We start from the raw sequence: 22,012 nt of genomic DNA, 5'->3' as shown, positions 1-22,012 counted from the left end.
TTTTTTTTACTATATTTTTATACAATCTTTCCTGAAGTTTTGCTTTCTCTAGAAATCCCATAATCTGTTCATAAGATACAAATATTTAAGCAACCTGCTTGTGACGATATCATCAAAATGTGATGGATGCCTAATCTATATTAAGGGTTTTATAAACCAGTGCCCCTTGTAATCCAAGTTTGAGATCCACCAGACCTGTTTATCAAGGCTTCCCAATTGCAAGGCAAGTACAAGATAAAAGAGCAATTGCACAAATCCTTTTGTTTAGCAAGAAAGTCATAGGCTGAATTGAAAGCTCCCCAGCAAAGAGCTTGGTGCCCCTCCTCTCCCTGTGGAAGGTTTCAACTGTCACGGAACCTTTGTTTCTACTAGAACTTTCCTCCAAGATGGGACTTACTGCTTTCCAATGACAATTTATTATTAGTAAATTAATATTATTACATATTTAGTTAATAAAGGAATTGTTTTCTTATTTGAATCTGATAAACCTAATCAGGACTGATCTGGATGAATATTAAAAAGAAATATTGTCTTTATTGTTTGTCCCAGTGCTTCAGAAATTACTGCATATAACTCAACATTGTAAGCCTATTTCAGACAATTATTATTAGTCATGTTTTGTCCATAAATGGCCTGTTAGATGACGGTCTTAAAACTGTAAAAGGATTGACAAATCTTCCTAGGAAGTGAGATAAGTAGATTTAAGTCAATCCAAATTCTTAGTAAGATTAATTTCCAAGAAATAGAGCATGAAAATCAAAGGCTAAGAAACGGTGTATGAATTTACAATTCTAGCTTTAGAAATTACTTGGGAATGAATATACACATAGCACCTAGGCTACCACTATATTCCAAATTAAAGGAAAAAGGTTGCTGTACCTTTGATATCGTTTGATAGAGGCATTACTATTCAATCAGGTAATGAGTCAGATCCTAGGATATATTAGAAACCCTCATTCTCCACACAGAAATACCAAAGAGTACATACTTTGTGCAATCCGTTCCTCTTTATTTTATTCTTTATCTTTACACAGTAAAACAATCCAGTGCTAGTCTAAAAGTGATCTCGATACTATACAATATGTACACACCAGCTAGGATTCAGCCTGGTCAGAGGCAAATCAAGATTCCTAATACCATTTGTACAGCATTTAGAAGAAACTTACTTCAATGTACTTACTCTCTGATCATACTTAAAAACAGTGAAGATTTTTACTTCAGTATGCAACAGAAATATATAAGGTTACATTTAATTATAAATTGCTTTTTGCATTTAAATATTTATTTCATTCTCTCTCCAAATGTTACATTTAAAAGAAATTATAACCCAGAAAAACAGAAAGCAAAACCATAAAATGTAATTTGACATTAGCATTTAAATAATTCTAGCCCCTTTTGTCTGCCCCATATGTGCAAGAAAAAATATGCAGTTGAAATAAAACCTCAAACCAATTTAAAAATCTGTAAGCATAGACAACTCAACCAAATAATCATTTCAGTGCTTTAGAAGAATCACCTGCAAATCTATAATCATTGGAAGATTGAATGTGAACAGAATAAAGCTTGACAGCAATGATTCTTCCTCTGCTAAAATCTACTGTTCACATCTAATAAATTCTGCTAAAATAATGTTGAATCACTGGTGACTATAGCTTGTGGAACTGCAGAGAAAAGTCTACGTAAAATTTATTTGCGAAAGAAATGATTCTGAGTGTTGAATGAATTCTTGGAACATACTGTCAACAGCAAAAGGAAATAATTTCATGAGGTATTAATATGATTTCAAAGCCATTTCCATTAATAACAAATCTCTTCATTACAATGTGGCATTCCAGAGGATTACTGAAAACTCTTAGTTTATATAGATAAGCTACTACCAAAGTACATTAGGGCTTAGTGAAAAGGATGTGGATTAAAAAGAGAACAGCAAGACTATTTTTCTTTGGTAACTTTTAGTTGATGTGGAAATGACTAAACAGAAGGGAAATGACCTAAATAAATAGGAATAAAATGTCAGGAAAGAAAACGAATGGGTTGAAACACAGCCAAAGTAATTGGATATTTTGTGTGGCCTTTGTAAGAGAAAGGGATTGAGACCTTTATATGGTGCCGATAAAACATTGCATAAATGTGGAGAAAAAGTGTCAAAGGAACATAAAGCATTGCTATCAGATGAATATGAAGAATAGGGTTTCTGAATATTGCTACAGGAAAGGGATTTTATCTGTATGTTACTTCTATAGGATTGTTTTACTGGCATTGAGCCTGAAAACATGGAAACTATTTTTGAAATACTTCTTAAGGTAATTTTTGGATGGGAGACTTTGGGCCAGGAGAAATACTTTCTCAAAAAAGCAGTCTGATCGTGACATGTGCAAAAGGGATTGACATAATGTCATGGTAATATGTGCTAACCAAGACTGAAGCTGATGTCTATATGTTGCACTTCTGCAGCACTCAGGTATCTCCCAGATGGTACACTTTTCACAATGCATGAAACTAAATACATTTCTTTCACTGAAACCCAATTTGAGGATGCAAAACAACCCAGCCATCTTTTTCTTAACATGCATTGCTCCAGTCATATAGCAGCTCTTAATCCCACACAATCTTCATAATACAAAGTCAGATTTCGGCATCATTTTATTGAACAGTTAAGATAGAATTTGATTAAAAACTCTTAGGTTAAAGAGTATGCCCAGGTTTGTCATCTTATTGTTTCCTCTATCTATTTTTCAGTGCTGAGGGCTCCTGTGTTGTCAAGTAGCCACTGCAGGGGTTCAAAACAAGTCCTCAGATATATTTTCATATTGGAGATTAACCACAGAAATTCAGTTAGTATCCATGCCATCACATTCTTCAGATTCTGGTTCCATGCTTGGGCAAAAAGAATGGCTCCCCTTGAGCTTGACATCTCTGCGTTGGTAAAATAGTACATATGCTGCCTTTGTCTGGAAGAAAGTGATTGAAAAATATTTTTAAAAAAATCAATACCTAACAGAAAAATTGTAATCAAGCTAGCCTATAAAGCCCCAGAACTCAGATCTCTGAAATATTCACATATCTAGATAGAAGTCTTGACATATTTTTTGGAAACCTCCTCTAATGAATTGAGGCTACCTCCCACAGGACCAAAGTCCTTAGAATCAGAAGGACCAAGGACACATTGATAATCTTGCTAAGGTTGAGTTTGATTCTGTTGCTTCCATTCAGGAATGGAAGGGCCTGGTGGCTCAGCAGACTAAAAGCATTGTGATTAACACCAGCTGTCTGCAATTACTGTAAGTTTGAATCTCACCAGGCTCAAGGTTGACTCAGCCTTCCATCCTTTCTAAGGTAGGTAAAATGAGGAGCCAGTTTGTGGGGGCAATAAACTGACTTTGTATAAATATATAAAAGTATGAAGGCTATTGCTTAACGCATTGTAAACCGCCCTGAGTCTCCGGAGAAGGGCAGCATATAAATCAAATTTTTTTTTTAAAAAAATCTCCTTATTGCAAGCCCTCCTCCTTCAAGGTGAGTGCCATCTCAACCAGTTACTATAGCTGACAGAGGACCCTTCTGAACAAACAATAACCTGTCTTCCTAGGGTTCAACATCAGCCAAATCACAACAGCCTCCTGCTATCACTGACTAAATAATAATCGACTCGCTGTAACACTCTGCCTTCATCTCCCAAATTTTGCAGGGAGTTTAGAATTGTAATTGTTGATGGTACTGACTGCTGAGTGCTGTTGAGAGGTCAGATAAGACCAGAAAAAGTACACTTTTCAAATCCAAGTCACAATAAAGGTAATTTAAGGAACAACAAATGATATTTCCATCCTATTATTGGACTGAATTCAGAAAGAAAAAGGTCTAGGCAATCTATTTCCTCTAGGGTTCCCCTTAGCGGACTCTTCGTTTCTTAACAATCTTCTCCCCAAAAAGGAAGATCAATATTGGAGATTGTGTAGTAGTTGACTAAAACAGCTGTATAGACTTGTTAGCATCAACAGCCCCAAAGAAATGCTGACCATTCCCAGATCCAGCCCATTAAAGATCCCCTGACCACCTGAAGAAGCAAGAAGGGGCATGTCACAATCATGAAAATAGTGGAGTCATGCATCCTATCACTTAATCAGTTTACAGGTTGAGAGGTTTTTTATTTTCTGTAGAAAATAATTTGTAGTGCCATTTTAACTTGCTACTCTGATTTAACAGCTGCATTTGTTAAATTCCAGAAGTTACCAGGAAAGGTTTGATTTATTTGAAATACTTACCACTATTTGTTCTTCAGAAGCTGGAGATACATTGCTATCATCGAAGTAGTACCATTTTCCATTGATTTTATTGTTAGCATATGCAGTATCTGACAAGTAAACAAATACAAGAGAGAAATATAATCACATGCTTTAAAAATACAGTCTGAGTTTTCCAAGCACAGATAGTCTCTAACACTGTGAAAAAAGTGTAAAGGAATTCCTTCCCTTTTACTACAGTTGGCAACCATGAATAAATAATTATATAAGAAAACCCACTCAGCACTTTAACAAATCACTGGTGAGGTAAAGGGAAGCTTTACACTTTGATTTTTAAAAATATTACACAATCATTATATGCTTAATTAATAGATTAAGTTAAACAAATTTAGTAACAACCGGCAAACTGCCTAGATGCACTGAACACTTTTTCATGGGACTTTTATCAGTGTTATTAAACGTATGAAAACTGCTTAAACTGATTTAAATATCTGAAGATATAAAAATATTGTTATATTTTTATTGAAGATATACAACAAACAGCAGCTTCAGAAAAGGGGAACTTTATGATACAAAAAAATTCTCACCAAATCCCAGTTATCTATTTAACAGACATTAACTAGAGCATTTTAACTGAGGTTGGATTTTTTTTTTTTGTCTACAAAGTTGACAATTCAGTGTTCTTGTTGCATCGCTTCTATTAGCTTTGCAGGGCAGGTCTCAATGAACCAAACCCAGAAGCCTGCAATGGGTTATATTAAGTTTCAAAGATCCTTACTTTAATCTTGGATATTGCTGAGGAGACATATTTTGAACTTTTGCAGATATTGGAGGGGGGGGGGAGGGAAGGGAAGCAAGAATTACTCACAGTGCCCTACACCCAAGCCTCCATAGTGATTGGAAACTGCAATTAAGTCATATACATATGGGCTTGCTGCTGGATCACAAACAAACTCAGACATGTTCAAATCCCTATAAAGAAGTCACAAAGATTAATGTTGTGGCAAAAAACCATGCTAATACCTTAAAGACAATCTATTTCCAAAACCAGTTTTAAAATTATTCATCCTGTTATTCAACTGCTATTACCAGCAAGTCACAATATTGCTGATTACCCACAATGTTCCTGAATAATTCTGTGATACATTTACACAGACACTACTGGTTCACTGAAGAAATACTTTAATATAATCATCATTTTATGGTAATCTCTGCAAATGTATTTTAATTTTTTGCTACAAACACATGAGCAACAATGGCAGGCTCTCTGGAGTAGTCACTGGAAAATTTTTAACAGGGCTGGGAAAGAGATATTTATACTAAGAATTTATTCTGTATTGTTACAAATAGTTACAGAAAAAAGTCATGTAGACATTGTGTGTAATTAGAATTCTTCCAAGTAAGGTCAAGGTTGAGAGGAAGCAAATTCTCACTGAGATTCAAAGAAATGCTCTTAGACCTAGTATAATCTTTCCAAAATACTTTCCCACAAAAATATAGATACATTATACAAAATCATAATGTGACCAGACATGATTATTATGTGTGTTATCACGTTTTTTAAAAAATATGTATAATTAACCTGATACAGAGAAAAAATCAATTTCTGTTTCCAAGTATATTGACCAAGAGAAACATTTAATTTTTCATTTAACTTACTGTGACCATATTAGGAAAAACATTTTATTTAATTTGTTAAATTATATTCCAAAGGTATAAATTACTCAATTACCAGAGAATAATATGACTAGAGGAAAGTAACATTTTGCCGAATAAAATATACATTTAGATGTGGTTCCAAAATACAGCCAAGATGTGCTCAGGTTAAAGATCTTTATTACAAGAATATGTGGACACTAATCATGAGATTCAACCCTAAACTGTTGGACTAGTGAGTTGCCAACCTCAGAGTAATGTAAAACAAAATTACCACAAATCTCAAAATCCAAACCAGAATAGCTAAAAGGGACAGAAAGTAGAGCTATACAAAATTCCAGAGTAGAGGAACAAAGCAAGAAAAGCGAAGGCATTCAGGAAGATGCTGGCATCAAAATCAGCAACAGGGTACTGTAATTATTTAAGTTGTGACAAGGTTACTTGGACCATGTATTCATAAGGATATCAGGTCTGACCATACCAATATACTAACATTTATGAAAATTTTACCTGATAGGGAAGTCAACTACCGTGTCAAGTTTATCTCTCCAATATCGATTGTATGAAAAGCGTTTTAAATGCACTACCAAAATGCGTGGCAATGACCAAAGATCAAATTTCTTAGTGGCTTGCTGATGTTTCTTGCAATTAGGACAATACCTGAAACAAATCAAATAGAAATTAAAACAAAAACAAAAGCATTTGTTGCAGATATTAATTCACTTTATTGGAAGGAAATTAATACTTGTTTAATGGGATTTACAATTCCATAGTTCTGGAAAGATATAGCAATCTCAAGTAAACCAGATAAATCTTTTGTGATCAGATTTTAGTCCACAGTTTTTCTCTATACCAGGAGTGTCAAACTTGCAGTCTGCAGGTCAGATGCGTCACGTGCTAGCCACACCCATACCCAGTTTAGCAAAGGGAGGGGGGAAAGTCTCAATACATCATGTGATGACATGAGTTTGACAACCCTGCTCTATACCTTACAGGAAGAAAACCTATTGGATTGCTTTGGACTGGATTTATTTTTAAGATACACAAAAGATCCAGGATCTTATATGTTGCATGGTTGCCTAATCATTTCAAGAAATACTACAGAAAGAATAATCTGTGGATAAAGGGTCTTGTACTGCTGTGAGAATGCAGAATACTTTGAGCAAAGGAAAAGAAATGCATAAGATACACCACTATTCAGTGCATTTTCAAAAATCATTTTTAAGGGGAAAAGTAATACTAATTAATCTTCATTCTGATTAGTTCTTGTCTTCTCACTAGTTCCCCAAATCCCATTTAAATTGGAAACAGCATCAGAATCTACATTTACCAGAAAAATGTAATAAGGACTTTATCCTCAAAACCAACATATATTGGCTTTGTTTTCAATAATTAATCTTATCTTGTCTGTACTTTTGCTGTTACTGATTTTATCATGGTTTTACTGAACCCTTTAAAAAAATATGACAAATGTTTTTATATTACATTAAAAATTATGTTAATTATCAGTGGAGATTGCCCTGTCTTGCATTGTGAAGCTGTCTAGAACAAGTGCTTCTTAATACATGTTTGTAATATGTCTCAAATATAATATCACAAATGCAAGGCTGTGGTACCATGCAGTTTTCCTGCTGCATTTTTTATTTTATTTTATATAGATTCCCAGAGACATTCTTAAAAAAATGAAGTGGCCATAGCTGAATGGCTTGTTTGAAGATATGCTACCCTGCCCAGAAAAAAAAAGTTAATAAAGAAGATTTTGAGAAGCTAAAAAGAGCAGGGAGCAACTCCACCAGTTCACCTCCTGGTACATCAAAATAAGCCATTTGAGAATGCCTCTGACATGTTCTTGAAATTACAATAAAAAGGTTGGGGATCCTTGATCTACAAAGCAGATAGTAATTGCAGAGATTTATCTAAGAAAATAAGTCTGCTAGATCTACCACAAATAAGAAGGGGAATAGGGATCACGTAATAGCCTCTTTATCAGATGGAATAATATGTGGCTGAGGAAACCCTACTATCCTGCAGCAATAATGAAAGATAATCTTAACATACATGATCAACTGTCTTATTTTTGCAGTGCCAACAGAGCAATTCTCACAGGTATGTGCATATGGATACTTTCACATATTTATTAAACAATGAAGAGTGGTCACATGTGATCCTGGTTGTCTGCTTTCTGAACTAGGGAGCTCCATTTGTAAGGAAGAATGGTATATCAACATGCAACAGCAACATGCAGATAATATTCAAGCACAAGCTATGAAATGCGGTCCAAAGAATAGTCAGTAGCAAAAACATACCAGGGATCATGTTCCCCAAGCGTCTCCATAGTTGTAAAAAGTTGTATACATTCTGTAAGGGCTACAGAAGTTTTCTTTTTTTGTGACTGAAACATACTGTTGTGTTTTTCAAATGCCTAAAAACACAAATGTATATTAAAATGGAGAAAATCAGACATTTCTAAAAAAAAAATAGTCAGGGATACACATTATGGTCACAGCTTGCTTTCTGCCCTTTCCCCTTTAGTCTGTGCTGGCTTTTCTCCACTTCACACATACAAAAGCTACTGCATCATGGTATGTTGTAGCGACAACAAATGTAAATAAATGCATACAAGCAGTTTTCATTTAGCAACTGCCTTAGATAGCAACCATTCACTAATATAACTAATAACTGGCAGTAAAGAAAAATCCAGTGCGCACTCTTAAACCTGAATTTCTGTTCCTGACAATAACGGATGCCAGAGAGTAACACTGGGCTTGCTACATGAGAGAAATTTATCTAAGCGTAATGGCAGCCACCAGCAATCTTGGCAGCATCATATGGTTCACTTATTGACCGTATCTTACTGTCCGTGTGACTTAGCCACCTTTTCCCTGGAACCAATTACTGTTGCTTATCAACTTATGACAATTGGGAATGGAATTCCCATTGTTAAGTGGTATAGTCATAAAGGCAGAAATCACATGGCCAAATTTAATTTTAAAATCATTTTTAGTACAATTGTTAAGTGGATCACCATAGTTAGGCAAAAAATATTGGGGAAGGTAGATTTGCTTATCAGAAAGGTCACAGGTCACAATCAGATGATGGCAAGACACTGAAGCCATCATAAATGTGAGCTGGTTGCCAAGCACCTGGATTGTGATCATGTGACCATGGGGGTAGTTAACTTGGTTAGCCTAGAGTCATTTCGTAGAGTGAGATGGATGGAATATAAATTTAATAAATAAACTTCAAGAGCAGATTGTAAGTCACCTTTCTTCAAGGCTCTAGTATCTTTGAATTGATAAACAATCGTAAATTGAGGACTATCTATATCAGCGATCCTCAAACTTTTTAAACAGGGGGCCAATTCATGGTCCCTCAGACTGTTGGGGGGGGGGGGCGGACCAGCTGGGTGGGCATGGCTAGATGGTCATTTGATTGGGTGGGTGTGGCCAATTTATTTATTGATATGGATTTCTATGTTTTACATCTATAGTTTTATATAGTTTTATCTCACTGTTGTGTGCCACCCAGAGTCACCTTTTGGTGAACTGCTCTCATCAGGATCTAAGGCAAAAATATTCAGAAGGACCCAAAAGCTAATGCAGCTTCTATAAAAGCATTTGCAGGACTGAACTATTCATATAAAAACCTGGGCGAGTTTGCATCATTGCAGATATTCAAATACCTGGGAAGGGAGTGGAGATAAAACCTCCCGCAGCAAAGCCCATAAAAATCCTGATCTTGAGGGAGACATAGACTGGATCACTTTATTTCAGAAGGAGTTTAGTGGCATCTTTTATTTTATTAAAAGCCGAAAGGCTTTGTGATTAGCACAGTCCTCATATAAACCCCTTCCTCATAATATGAACTCACTGGTTCTGAAACAGGAAGCAAATCTGTTCGTTCTTTAAAGACTTGAAGAGAAAGATTCCATTGTTTCTTATTGTCCCTTCTCCTGGCTCAGGGGTCTGCAACCTTAAACACTCCCTCTCATCTCTCTTTCTTTCATCTTTGTCTCCCTCTCCCTCCTTCCCATCTCTTTCTCCCTCCCTCTCATCCATCTCTCTCTCTTTCTCTTTTTCTCTCTCCCTCTCTCTCTCTCCCCCGCCCTCTCCCCATCTTTCTCTCTCTCTTTCTTTCTCCCCCGTGTCTCTCTGTCTCTGTGTGTGTGTGTCTATGTGCGCACGCGTGTGCGTGTCACTCTCTCTCACTCCCTGTCTCTGTGTCTCTTCTTACTCTCCAAGAAAGCCCTGTGTGATTTCCTTGGGGCTTTTCGCTACCATTTTTCTTTCTTCCTTTTGGAAATCCGGACTTGCTGAGGAATGAACGGCGGAGGCTTCCCTCCTCCCCCTCCTCCTCTCACAACCCCCTGCCCGGCTGTGATGAGGCCCGGAGGGTGCGCACGAGGAGAAGGAGGAGGATGGAAGCCTCTGCCGCTTATTCCTCAGCAATCCCAGATTTCCAAAAGGAAGAAAGAAAAACAAGTAGCGAAAAGCCCCTAGGAAAGCATGCAGGGCTTTCTGAGTGAGAAGACACAGAGACAGGAAGTGAGAGAATGAATCTGTCTCTCCCCTCCCTATCTCTGCTGTGCAAGGCACTGCGAGAGCAGCGGGCAGGCATGGAGGGGGTATTGGGTCTTCCCCCCACCCCACGCCAAAGGAAAGCCAGCCAGGATTCTCCTTCCCTCCTACCCTTCCCCCTTCTCCCTTCCACCCACTCAATCCTACTTTGGGACAAAGGAGCGCACGCTGGAAATGCGTGTTGGGCAACTGAAGATAAGGGCAACCCTGAGAAGGGTGGGGCGGGACGGGGCTTAATCACCACTACATGCGAGCCGGATAGATTGCATTGGCGGGCCGCATTCATCCCACAGGCCGTAGTTTGGGGATGCCTGATCTATATTAAAATCTTCATTTCTCACGTAAAATAATTTTGATTAGTAACCATGAACAGGCATTTACATTGTAAGATTCCAATCTTCAATCAGCACGTTTATAGGAATAAAGAAGGCATATAAAAATAGGTTATCTGGTCAGAGAAGGAAACACTAATAAAACTCATATGATAATTGAGGTTTGCAAGAAAATTACCATGCTGACTGTGGTAAGACAGAGACTTTCAATGCCTGCTTTAAAAAAGGAGCAATCTCTATCACAATGGCAAAATAATTTTTTTTTTTGGGGGGGGATCCAATTACAAAATGTTCACTAAGCATACAATACTCAGTAAAATATGATCAGATGCATGAAGCCATTCTCAATAAGCCTATCTGTTCTGCAAAGCAATATTTTATGATCATATTTATTTACAGAGCCTTTTAAGAAACATATCAAATCGGAACAACATAATCTTGCCTAGATTTTTTATAACAGGGATTAGTTCTGCCCCTTAAAAGGGAGACAAAAACATTAATCACCTGAGCTTCGTGTTCATCAAAAAGCAGCTTCCGGGTGTCGGAATCCCAATCAATAGCAACAGTTGCATAGGCTGGAAAAAGGAAAAAAAAATCAATAGCTATTCATAAAGTTTCCACAAATGAAAACTGCCTATAGTGAAATTTAAAAAAGATACGTACAACTCAGTTTGAGGATCTTCCCTTCTGTGGTAAGGCAGTTTACTTCTGATGTCCCATAAGAATTCACAAAACTGAAACTGAACAGCTGTTTTTTCTGGTGCTGCTTCCCTTCCACCTGCTCACCCCTCTCTTCAGACTGAGAAGCACCTGCATCTGGTATTTTTTGTTTGTTTTCTTCACTATCCTGATGCTCCATCTCTTCAACATCACCTAGAATAAATATATTGCAAAGAGTGTTTTCTACTGTATTTCAGATTTGCAAGTTCCCTTCTAAACTGAGAAGCAATTGATTCAAAATTACAAAAAAAGTAGGTGATTATATTGGAGAGAGTTTGGACTAAATTTGACGTGGTTTCAAGTATTTTAAAGATCAGCCAGACTTAAGTTTGTGATTTAACAAAAAAGAAAAACATGCAAACATATATTTAGATTTTAGTCTAAATTTGGAGAATTTACCTTCAGATATATTGGTGAAGCCATTGCAAGTATCACTGTCCAGAGACACGTCACAATAGTCTTCTTTTAAATTAATTTTTACATAGCGTCTGAAAAATAATAGTTGGTCCATTATTGGGAAATCAGGCAAACCAATAAGCAAAAATAATTAGTTCCAAAACTGATAGCAATGACTATTTATTACTCATTCTGACCACTATCATTTAAATATATTAATATTAAATATTCATTGGTTAATATTGCTTTAAAGGAGGAATGGAAGTTTTATGGACAGGATTAGAACTGCAAGCAATAGTATAGCACAGTAAAACATAGTATAATAACAGATGTATATTATAACTTCACAATAGCTCATATTAAAATTGAAATAACACTTTTAAATCCGTTTGAAAATTGGGAAGCTATATTAATACAAAACTACCTAAGCTGCATCAAGAAATATGAAGAATGAGTCATCACATATTCTATTGGTTTGTGTTAAGTTTTTTCAAAAGAAAGAACTTTTTCACTTCTTTTAACTATCAAATAGGCAGTGTGCAGTATATAAATAATTCTACTTCTGTAATTTGCTGCAGTCCGAAGTCAAGTCAGCACGTGACTGGACTCGATTCTACAATTGTTTTTATGGCATTTGTTAAATAAATCACATGGTCATAAATTATAATTCAACTTAACCAATAGGTGTTTTTTTTGCCAGAAAATGGCAAAAGGTGCCACAAAACATGATGTGATCATGGGATGCTGCAACCGATCATAAATGTGAGCCAGTTGCCCAGCAGCTGAAATTGATCATGTGACCATGGGGATGGTGCAGCAGTCATAACTTCAAGGATGGGTCTTTTTTTCAAATCCATTGTAACTTTGAATGGTTGTTAAGTGCACTGTCATAAATTGAGGACTACTTATAATGCAGAATACTTCAATGAATGTTTATAACCATATGAATAGTATGCTAAGATGGGACTTACACTTACCCAATTCGCTCCAATATAACATTGTACAAATACTCTATTGTGAGCTTGTGTTTGGGTACAGCTATGAGTAGCGGTTGGCCATAAAGAACTGTCCCTGGGGTAACACTGGATTGTCTTGCTTTCTTTTCTCTGAAGTAAACTGAGAGTGTGACACATTCAGCACTATCTTCAGTTGGTTTACAAACTTCATATCTGCAAAAAGAGAGAGAAGATCAAGAGCTATTTACTATCATTCCAAGTAGAAGAACATATAATTTAATTCATATGAAGCAGATTCCAACAGAAAATCAGAAAAATATTTCTTAACTGTAGGAACAATTCAACAGTGTCATTCAGAAAAGTGCTATGTTGCTCTTTATTAAGATATATTCATGCATAAACTAGATAGAACCTATTATGAACAGATGATTTCCTTCTGATCCCCTTGACTTACTACTGTCCCTTTTTCAAATTATTATTATTAGATTTTTATCCTGTTTTTTTCAAATGAAAGAACTACGAACTTGTTCCTTCTAGGAAAGAGGAATGTATTGTTGCTAATCAAATATATTCCTCCTTTTTTGAGGGATCAAAGAATTGCATTTGGAGTAGCCCATCCAAGAACCTAGATGCCATTTTAGTGGTACCTGACATTTGTCTAAAATGGTTCATTTCATTCCCTCACCACTTCTTTTTTGAAAAGTTTTTTTTAAAAAAAAAAAAACATAAAATACATCTTTTTAGAGCAAGGATTTGATCCGGTATAAAGTAAATACAATTACTCACATTCCCCCAACCAATTTTGTTCCAAATTTTATCCATTTACCTCTTTAAAAAAAAAAAGAAAAAAAGAAAAAAAATCTTATTCTAAACATTTAGATTTTAAACATTCTACTATGTCACCCTAATTTCTAAACAATTATTTCCAAATAGACATCATTCCAAATCTTTGTCATTTTAACAATCAATATTTCATATATATTCCTCATTTCTAAGACCCATTACATCGAGTCTATATTGTACCTCTTTTAAATGGCAACTAGTATCCATAATCTTGACAAAGAATATTTTCCTCCTCTCTTAATTGTTCTAAATCAATCAACATTTCCATCTAAAATTTGTCACTCTCAAAATACTTTATTTTAAAGTCTACTATTTAACTGATTCATAGTTTAAATAGCTATTTCCCAACAGTGTTTTCCGCCACTTCTGTTTCTATTTATTTAACTGGTTCACAGTTTGGCTTAACTATTCTCCAGTGTTGTCTCCTCCACTTCCTCCTGAGTTTATTTTTTGGCTGTTTCGCATCTTAATCAGTTGCTTTCCAGCGATGCTTTCCTCCACTCCTAATCTTACTTATTGGTTCACAGTATAATTTTAACTGCATACCAACGTTATCTCCTTCAATCCTCCTAAATCTATTATGAAACTGGTTCGCAGTTTCAAATAGTTGCTTCCCAGCAATGCTTTCCTCCGCTCCAACCTCTATTTTTAACTGGTTCACAACTGTATTTCAGTTGCTCTCCAGGTATATTTTCCTCCACTCCTAACTTTTTATTTTTTGGCTAGTTCACAGTTTTGCTTTAACTGTTACCTAGAGTATGCTTTCCTCCACTCCTAACTCTTATTTTTATTTTTAACTGGTTCCTAGTTTTGCCTTAACTGTTCTCCAGTATGATGCTTTCCTCCACTCCTACATTATTTGTAAGACTAGATCACAGATTTACTTTCACTGTTCTCCAGAATCATGCTTCCCTCCACTCCTAACTTTATTTGTTTAACTAATTCATAACATTTTATTTTAATTATTGTCCAGCTTTATGTTTTCCTCCATTTCTACATCTCTTATTCAATTATTTAACTTTAAATTAATTCACAATATATTACTCGTATTCATTTTTAAATCCATTCTCCTCCATATCTTTAACTGATTTAAAATAAAAAATTATATCGACAAATATCTTAGCTCCTATTCTCTCCTAGGCTTTCTCCCGTGCCATATTTATTTTCAGCAAATATCAACATTTTAAATCACTTTAAAATCAATTTTCTATAATTATTAAATCTGTAATTAATTCTTCTTAATATCCAGCACCTTAGAGAACATCTTCTTCTAAATTATTAAGTCTGTAAATAGAGCTTAAAAATTCCAAGTTTAAAAAGGTATTGAAACATCCAAAAATCATAATTTTCAATCATTTACACTCATTTTTTTCTGTCAAATTGTTGTATATTCATAAAATCAACTTAGATAAAAATAATAGTGAAAAAAGAGAGAGAATAGTAACAATATTAATAATAGTTAAAATAAAAACAAAAGAAAAAAAACAAGAATAAAAATAGGAAAGAGAATAGAAATATAACAAAAGAAATTGAAAAGAGAATTAGAAAAAATAGAGAGGGGAAAAGGGACAAAAGAAAGAAAGAAAGAAGTAAGAAAAATAAAATAAAATAAAATTGAGAGAGAGCTCAGAGAAGAAGGTATCTCCTAAAATTATTCAAAGATCAAACTCCCAGACACCATTACATCCATTTAATTCAAACTATGGTATTTTGTTATCTTGTTATTTTCTATTCCATTTTTTTTTCCTTCTCCAATCTATCTGAGTATATTTATTTTCCATTTCAATGTCCTCGAAGTTATAAATTCTATAAAGTTAATTCTGAATTGACTATTCCATATATGGTATCATCATGTTCTTCTTTTGTTGCCACGCCCTTTTTCTCTTGTTGTCACGCTTAATAAATCAGTTTTCATTATTCCATTTAGTTTCTTCTTTCTGATCTTCAATATCCTCCAATACACAGATTATATGTCCAATTATATGTCCAAAGTCAACCTGTCGAGATCCCCTCGCCACTCAGCGTGATGGTGGCAACTGCGGATCCTGGCGCTATGAACATGAAGTTGGCCCCGGCGCTATACCCACCTGGATCAGCGGAAGGGGCGTTGGGCGGGGTGGTTGTTTGCACAGGTGGTGGTAGGTGTTTAGCATAATTAGTAGGCGGCCGGTCACGCTGCAGTCGGAGCTAGGGTTTTGCTTAACTGCCCTTCCTCTGCTTTGCTGCATTTGCTGACTCATGCAGGGGCTGGGTTGCGCTGTCCGGAAGGGCGTGTGAGCCGCCGTAATTATTGGGCGCGTGGGTTTAAAAGGCGTTGGGAGGCGGCCGCTCCCAACGCCGACTTTGTATGCCTTTGCATTAAGTGTTTTCTTCGTCGCTGACGGTGCTGGCAACCGTTTGGAATAACCCGCTTACAGCAACTAAGACTTGGCAGCATATGTTTTTCCGACGTCTCCTAGTCACGCAGTAGGAAGCTAGACACAAGCCTCTTGAAACTTTTCTCAAAATAATCCACTTTAAGTAACAGGCAACAAAGTTTCTCTTTCAAGTAACAAGCAGTCTGGAGTTTACACTTTCACTTTTCAGCTGGCAGCCATCTTTTCCATCTCCGTTTGTCTTTTATCTTTACTTTTAAAAGCATATTTATTTCCTCTTCTCCTTCCTCTCTCTCAAACATAATCGTATCTCGTTTAGCCATAAAAAATAAAAAAAGAAGACCAAATCTGTAATAAAATCATTTCCAACAAGTCTATAATTAACGCTATCTATCAACAGGTCTTTTCTCCACCATTCATTTGAGTCTTTTTGCCCCGATGTTTCTCAGCCGCTGTTAAGGCTGGGGCACACTTTTTGTAAATCCAGCATTTACAGGCAGTTCCCGCCTGGGCAGAAGTTGACTCACCCGGCTTTCAAACTCCCTGCTCTGCTCTCCGCTTCTTGCTTCTCCTCCTCTCCTCCAGCACGATCTTTGTTCCTGGTTGCTGCGGTTTCGGGACAGCCGCCATGGCTGTCGTTCCACTGCCGCCGGCGTGAAGGGAAAGCCTCCGGCCCCGAGGAACCTGCCCGTTCCTCTCGGCCGCCCAAGGGGTCCCTTCTTGTCCCCCTGTCCCTTCAAGACAGGGGAGGTCCGAAGACCTGTCGGCGACAGCTTGGCAGACGGGGTTTTGGCAGAGCTCCGCGGAGCTTGCCATTTCCCCATCTGTATCCCTGCGGCGCCAACCGGAAGTCCTTTCCCTCACCACTTCTGAGACAGATGGTCTAATAATTCAACAAGTTTTCTGAAATCATGGTTTGTCCAATCACTTCTGACAGAGGCACTCTATTTCACAGTACTTTTTGAGAAAATTGTCCGTCAATTATTAAGTTGAAGCTCTGTTCTGTACTATCTGCAGCTGGATTAAGAAATAGAGAACACATGTGTACTATTTTAGATTAATACCTTGGTTGTGATGTTAACTATCACCAAACAACTGGCCTGATATTCTATCTATAGCTGAGTTCAGTTATAACAGTTCATACCTCTGTTCAGATATGACTGCTAAAACAACCTACAGTTACCATTTGAACCTGCTGCCAAACCCCTACTGGTCTTCTGTTCTAGAGGCTTTCTTTTTTCTTCAAGAGCTAAAAGTTGCTTGATACTTCATTTTCCTTTTTACTTCATATTATGAAGACTTTATTAACTATTTTCTCTTGAACAATTTGGAATAAAATGTGTACTCTTTGATTTTCAATAATTACTATTTGTACTTTCAAAAAAGTTTTTTTAAAAAACAACAACATTCTGCTTCCCCTCAAGGATTAATTAGATGATGCCAATTTATAGAACCATACTATTGTATTTTCCCTCTGCCCTTAACTATTAGAGATCACATCTCCTATTTAATATCTACATAAAGCCCTGAAGAATGCTATTGTGAGAATCACACAGGATAAGGCATCATCAGAATTCTGATGATATTACCTATTTCAATTCTTGGTAACCTAACTAGTATAATCATGGTTAGCTCTTCCACCTCTCTGCTATGGATGGGGATGCACTACCCCTGATAGAACTGGTGTGTAATTTGGGGGGCCTCCTGGAGTTGAAGTCTTGCTTGAAGAGCAGGTGGCAACCATGGCTAGGAGGACCTTTGTACAAATTCATTTGCATCAGGCAGACCTTCTATACAGGCACTTATTCCTTAGCGAGCCCTCATCTGAATTATTTTGTACATGGAAATCATTCAAAAACTACAGCTGGTCCAGAATGCAGTAGTGTGCATAATTATGGGTGCACCTTGGTACACCCGTGTAGTATCAGTGCTACTATGTGACCTGCACTTTTTACTGGTGGCTTCTGAATTTGGTTCAAGGTGTTGGTTGTCACCTCTAAAACTCTTCATGGCTCAAGAACAGAATATTTGAGAGATCATTTATCTCCAATTATTTTTACCCACCCTAAAAAGTCAGACAGATTTAGCATGTTTCAAGTCCTGTCTATTAAACAGCGACATCTCCCGAGACTCAGGACATGTGACTTCTATGTGGCTGAGCCTACCTGTTGGAACAGCACATCCGCTCCCAAGATTTGAATAGTACTGACCATGCTGGCATTTAGAAAAGCCCCCCAAAATTGGCTCTTCTCTTGAGCACTGTGCCAAATTTAATTTATAATTTAATTTTAGTATGGCCACTCAATCGAGAGTACTCTGGGCAGTTTAATAAAGAGTACAAAAATATGACAGGATCCTCACCAATAGTTAACAACCATATTAACTCGAGGAACAAAACCAGGTCTTAAGACTATTTTGGAATCCTAGTGAGGTGGGTGCTGTCCATATATCTTTTGGATGTTGCTCCAGAGGACAAGGGCATGACACAAAAAGCATATTTCCTCAGTCCACAAGATGGAAGCATTTAACTTGAATGACCTGGAGTGCACACCCTCAGCCTGAATGTACTGGGCATGCAGAAACAATTGGAAATAATATGGCTCAGTATTATAATACTGTAATCCATTGTGGCTTGTTTAACAATCATAGTTTAGAAAGCATGATTTGGCACAGAATGTGCGCTAGCAATACGTATTTTGAGCGGTGAATATTACAAAGGATATTCTCTTCATTCTCAAAATATTAATTCTCAAAATACCAAAGGGTATTCAGTAAATAATTAATTATACAAAATCAATTTCAGAGGTCCAGATCAACGTGTAGCTCATTATACTAAGTTTCTGGCTGATGAAAATTCATTAATCTCTCAATACAAAGACAAATTCAATCACAGTTTTAACTACGAAACTGTTGACATTTGACACCAAGCTAAATCCAAAAATGCTAGGGAATTTCTGAAACCTTGGCATTTACACAAATAAATCATCAACAGACACATAGTACGCCCTGCCCTATCTATATACCATTTTTTAAAAACTCAAGGAAGGAAACAAACAACTGAGAGCACAGCCTTCGTATAAGCAGGAAAAAGCAACAGATAAACAACTGATACAGAAATAATATCCTAATCAAGGAATTATGAATAACCAAGCTATCCAGAGTGACTGCATTAGTGAGATGAGCGGTAAAGAAATTTAAAAAATAATAAAATAAAATAAAATAATGCAATGCAATGCAATGCAATAATGCAATGCAATAATGAAATGAAATGAAATGCCTGCAGGGCAAATTGCATGAGTAATTAACAATGAAATGTCTGCAAAAAACCAACCAAGTTCAAAGAACACTAAGACCCCAATAGTTGAACCCTTATCTACAACCCTGAATGAAGTGAGTATCTGGACTCCTTTCAGCCAGGATTCAGGCATGGGATGGAAATGGCATTGGCTGCACTTTTGGATGATCCCTGGTGGGAGTGGTTTAGGGGTAGTGTATCTGTTCTTGTTTTACTTGACCTCTCAGCTGCCTTCAATATTACTGACCATGATATATCCTTCTGGATTGACTCCATGAATGGCACAATAATGTGCTTTATACAGGGCTAGTATGCGGGGTTCCATGGGGTTTATGTACTGGAGAGGGTGGTGCTATCCCAGTCAGACTTGGTGCATAATCTGGGAGTCTTGTAGAATCACGATTCCTGCTCAAGGAGCAGATGAACAATCATGGCTAGGAGGGCTCTTGCATAGTTTTGTGTTATGCACCAATTTTGCCCCTTCCTGGACCATGAGGCTCTACTCACAGTTGTGGTCACCTCCAGAGTGGATTACTATAATACGTTCTACATGGAACTGCCCTTGAAGAGCATCAGAAACTTTAGGTAATGCAAAGTGTGGCTGCACAAACAGTTATGGGTATCTCTAGTATGGTGCATATTGAACCTCTGCTCTACAAGCTACACTGACTGACTGACTGCTTCCAGGTTCAATTCAAGGTGCTAATTTTGACCAGATTATTTGAGGGACCACTTCTTCAGGATTATATCTAACTGCCCACAAGTGAAATTCATCTGGTTCTCATCGGTTTGCTTTGGGGTTGACTTTCTTTTTAAAGGGGAATGGCTGTTTAAAATTTTCTGCATTGTTTTAGTGGTTCCTGGCACTGTCCTTTTGGGGTGTACTTCCCTCACTCTTTTTGAAAGCCTCTAGTGATGGAGCACCCACAACTTCTGAAGGTAAGCTATTCCATTGATTGATTGGTCTCACCCTTAGGAAATTTCTTAGTCCTAGGTTGCTTCTCTCTTTGGTTAGTTTCCATCCATTGTTTCTTGTTGTGCCTTTTGGTGCTTTGGAAAATAGATCGGAGTCCCTCATTTTTGTGGGACTCAATGAGGGGAAATTTGAGCCCCTCAAATTTCCTGACAGAACAATTAATCAATGGAACAACTTGCCTTCAGAAGCTGTAAATGCTCCAACACTGGAAGTTTTTAAGAAAAGTTTGGATAATCATTTGTCTGAAGTGGTGTAGGGTTTCCTGCCTAAGCAGGGGTTTGGACTAGAAGACTCTGTTATTCTATTCTATTCTAAATGTTGGAACAGTGCTATTTTATTGTGCTATTTTATTGTGAGTTGGACTAAGGAGAAATTTCCTAAGGGTGAGACCAATCAAGTTGGCCATGCCCACCCAGTCACATGACCCATTTCCCACAGAAAACACTGGGAGCCACAAAACCTGGGCAGGTGTGTCTAACATTGAGTTGGCCATGCCCACCCAGCCACGCCCACAGAACTGGTAGGGAAACTGAACTGAACTGCCCCATTAGATCCAGAAGGGTTATATTGCAGGTCCTGTCAGCCAGAATTTCATCTGATGGGACCCAAAGATGTAGTCTTTGAAGGCCCTAACCACTTGTTTTTTCACATAGCCTTGAAGACCCCATAGAGAGCCTGCAACATGGCTGTATTATTATTCTGCTGCAATCTTGGCTTTTCATTTGTTTAATCGTTTTAACTGTCATTATATTGTTTTAATGGTTGTTGGTTGTCCACTGCATAAAGTTGCATTCACTGATATGGATACTTGTATAGATTTGCCAAACAAATTATTCCCCAATTATATTAGGATGACATTGCTAACTATGGATAAGGAAAGTACAGGTAGTCCTTACTGATCATTCATTCAGCAACCATTTGAAGTTACAACACTGCTGAAAAAATAGCTTTACAGCCATTTACAAGTATTTACCACCTTTGTGGTGTCTCTAAGTCACAGGGTAACTATTATAATCAGTACACAATGTCCTATGCCTGACCTGGTTTTTTTTCTTTTTCTTTTCCTTCCCCTGCAGAGCAGATTGGAAAGAAAGGGATTGTAAGAAAATAAAGTATATGCCCTTTAGAGTTAAAAGCAATGCAATCATGCTGGCAGCTCAAGGCTAGAAGTCATAGATGTGCTATGCAAACAGCCTACACTACTCCCTTGAAATATCCTCTCCAATCTTTCTAATAATATTATCTTCCTATCTCTTTCTCTCCAATCTCTCCATTGGGTTGGTGAGAAAAAAGCAAACAATTTCTTTAGGCATTCTCTCATTTGCCTGACATTCCCTCATAGCAGAGCAATAGCATTTAGACTTAAACATTGCCTCAAAGAGCTCATGAGGCTACCTCTACCCACTGCCTCTTGGAGTAGAGAAACTGAAGAGGAAGATATTTCAAAAGAGTAAATCTTTTACATGTTAAAAACAATGCAATCACATCGGCAGTGGGAAAGGATCAGGTGACCAAGAGATTCTCTACAAAACTTACTAGCTTCCCCCCTCCCCAGAGCAGAGATTGGAGAGAAAGGGATTTCATGTATACATCCGAACTAGACTGTGGTATTTCTCTGTGTCATATATGTGGGTATATGCATAAT

The 22,012-nt window shown here is 37.1% G+C and overlaps 1 protein-coding gene across 2 annotated transcripts in view; it reads right to left on the bottom strand.

The window, feature by feature from the left end:
• Nucleotides 1-987: 987 nt before the first annotated feature.
• USP4 (ubiquitin specific peptidase 4) overlaps nucleotides 988-22,012 on the bottom strand; it is a 48,208-nt gene continuing 27,183 nt past the window's right edge. Inside the window, exons 14-22 of one of the 2 annotated variants that reach the window (XM_070937105.1) lie at nucleotides 12,900-13,091; nucleotides 11,926-12,014; nucleotides 11,470-11,679; nucleotides 11,311-11,381; nucleotides 8,204-8,319; nucleotides 6,408-6,557; nucleotides 5,110-5,213; nucleotides 4,263-4,351; nucleotides 988-2,951 (exon numbers count right to left, since the gene is read on the bottom strand). In XM_070937105.1, coding sequence (XP_070793206.1) covers nucleotides 2,832-2,951; nucleotides 4,263-4,351; nucleotides 5,110-5,213; nucleotides 6,408-6,557; nucleotides 8,204-8,319; nucleotides 11,311-11,381; nucleotides 11,470-11,679; nucleotides 11,926-12,014; nucleotides 12,900-13,091 — 1,141 coding nt within the window. In that variant the 3' untranslated portion in view covers nucleotides 988-2,831. Of the gene's footprint in view, nucleotides 2,952-4,262; nucleotides 4,352-5,109; nucleotides 5,214-6,407; nucleotides 6,558-8,203; nucleotides 8,320-11,310; nucleotides 11,382-11,469; nucleotides 11,680-11,925; nucleotides 12,015-12,899; nucleotides 13,092-22,012 lie in introns of those variants that run through there. The other variant, XR_011599993.1, reaches the window with a different exon arrangement.

This window comes from Pituophis catenifer, unplaced genomic scaffold, assembly GCF_029215685.1.
Source record: "Pituophis catenifer annectens isolate HBS135680 unplaced genomic scaffold, rPitCat1.0.hap2 SCAF_2, whole genome shotgun sequence".
Classification (NCBI taxonomy): Eukaryota; Metazoa; Chordata; class Lepidosauria; order Squamata; family Colubridae; genus Pituophis; species Pituophis catenifer.
Note: the sequence above shows the minus strand (reverse complement) of the source record. Positions and strands in the feature narration are given on the sequence as shown.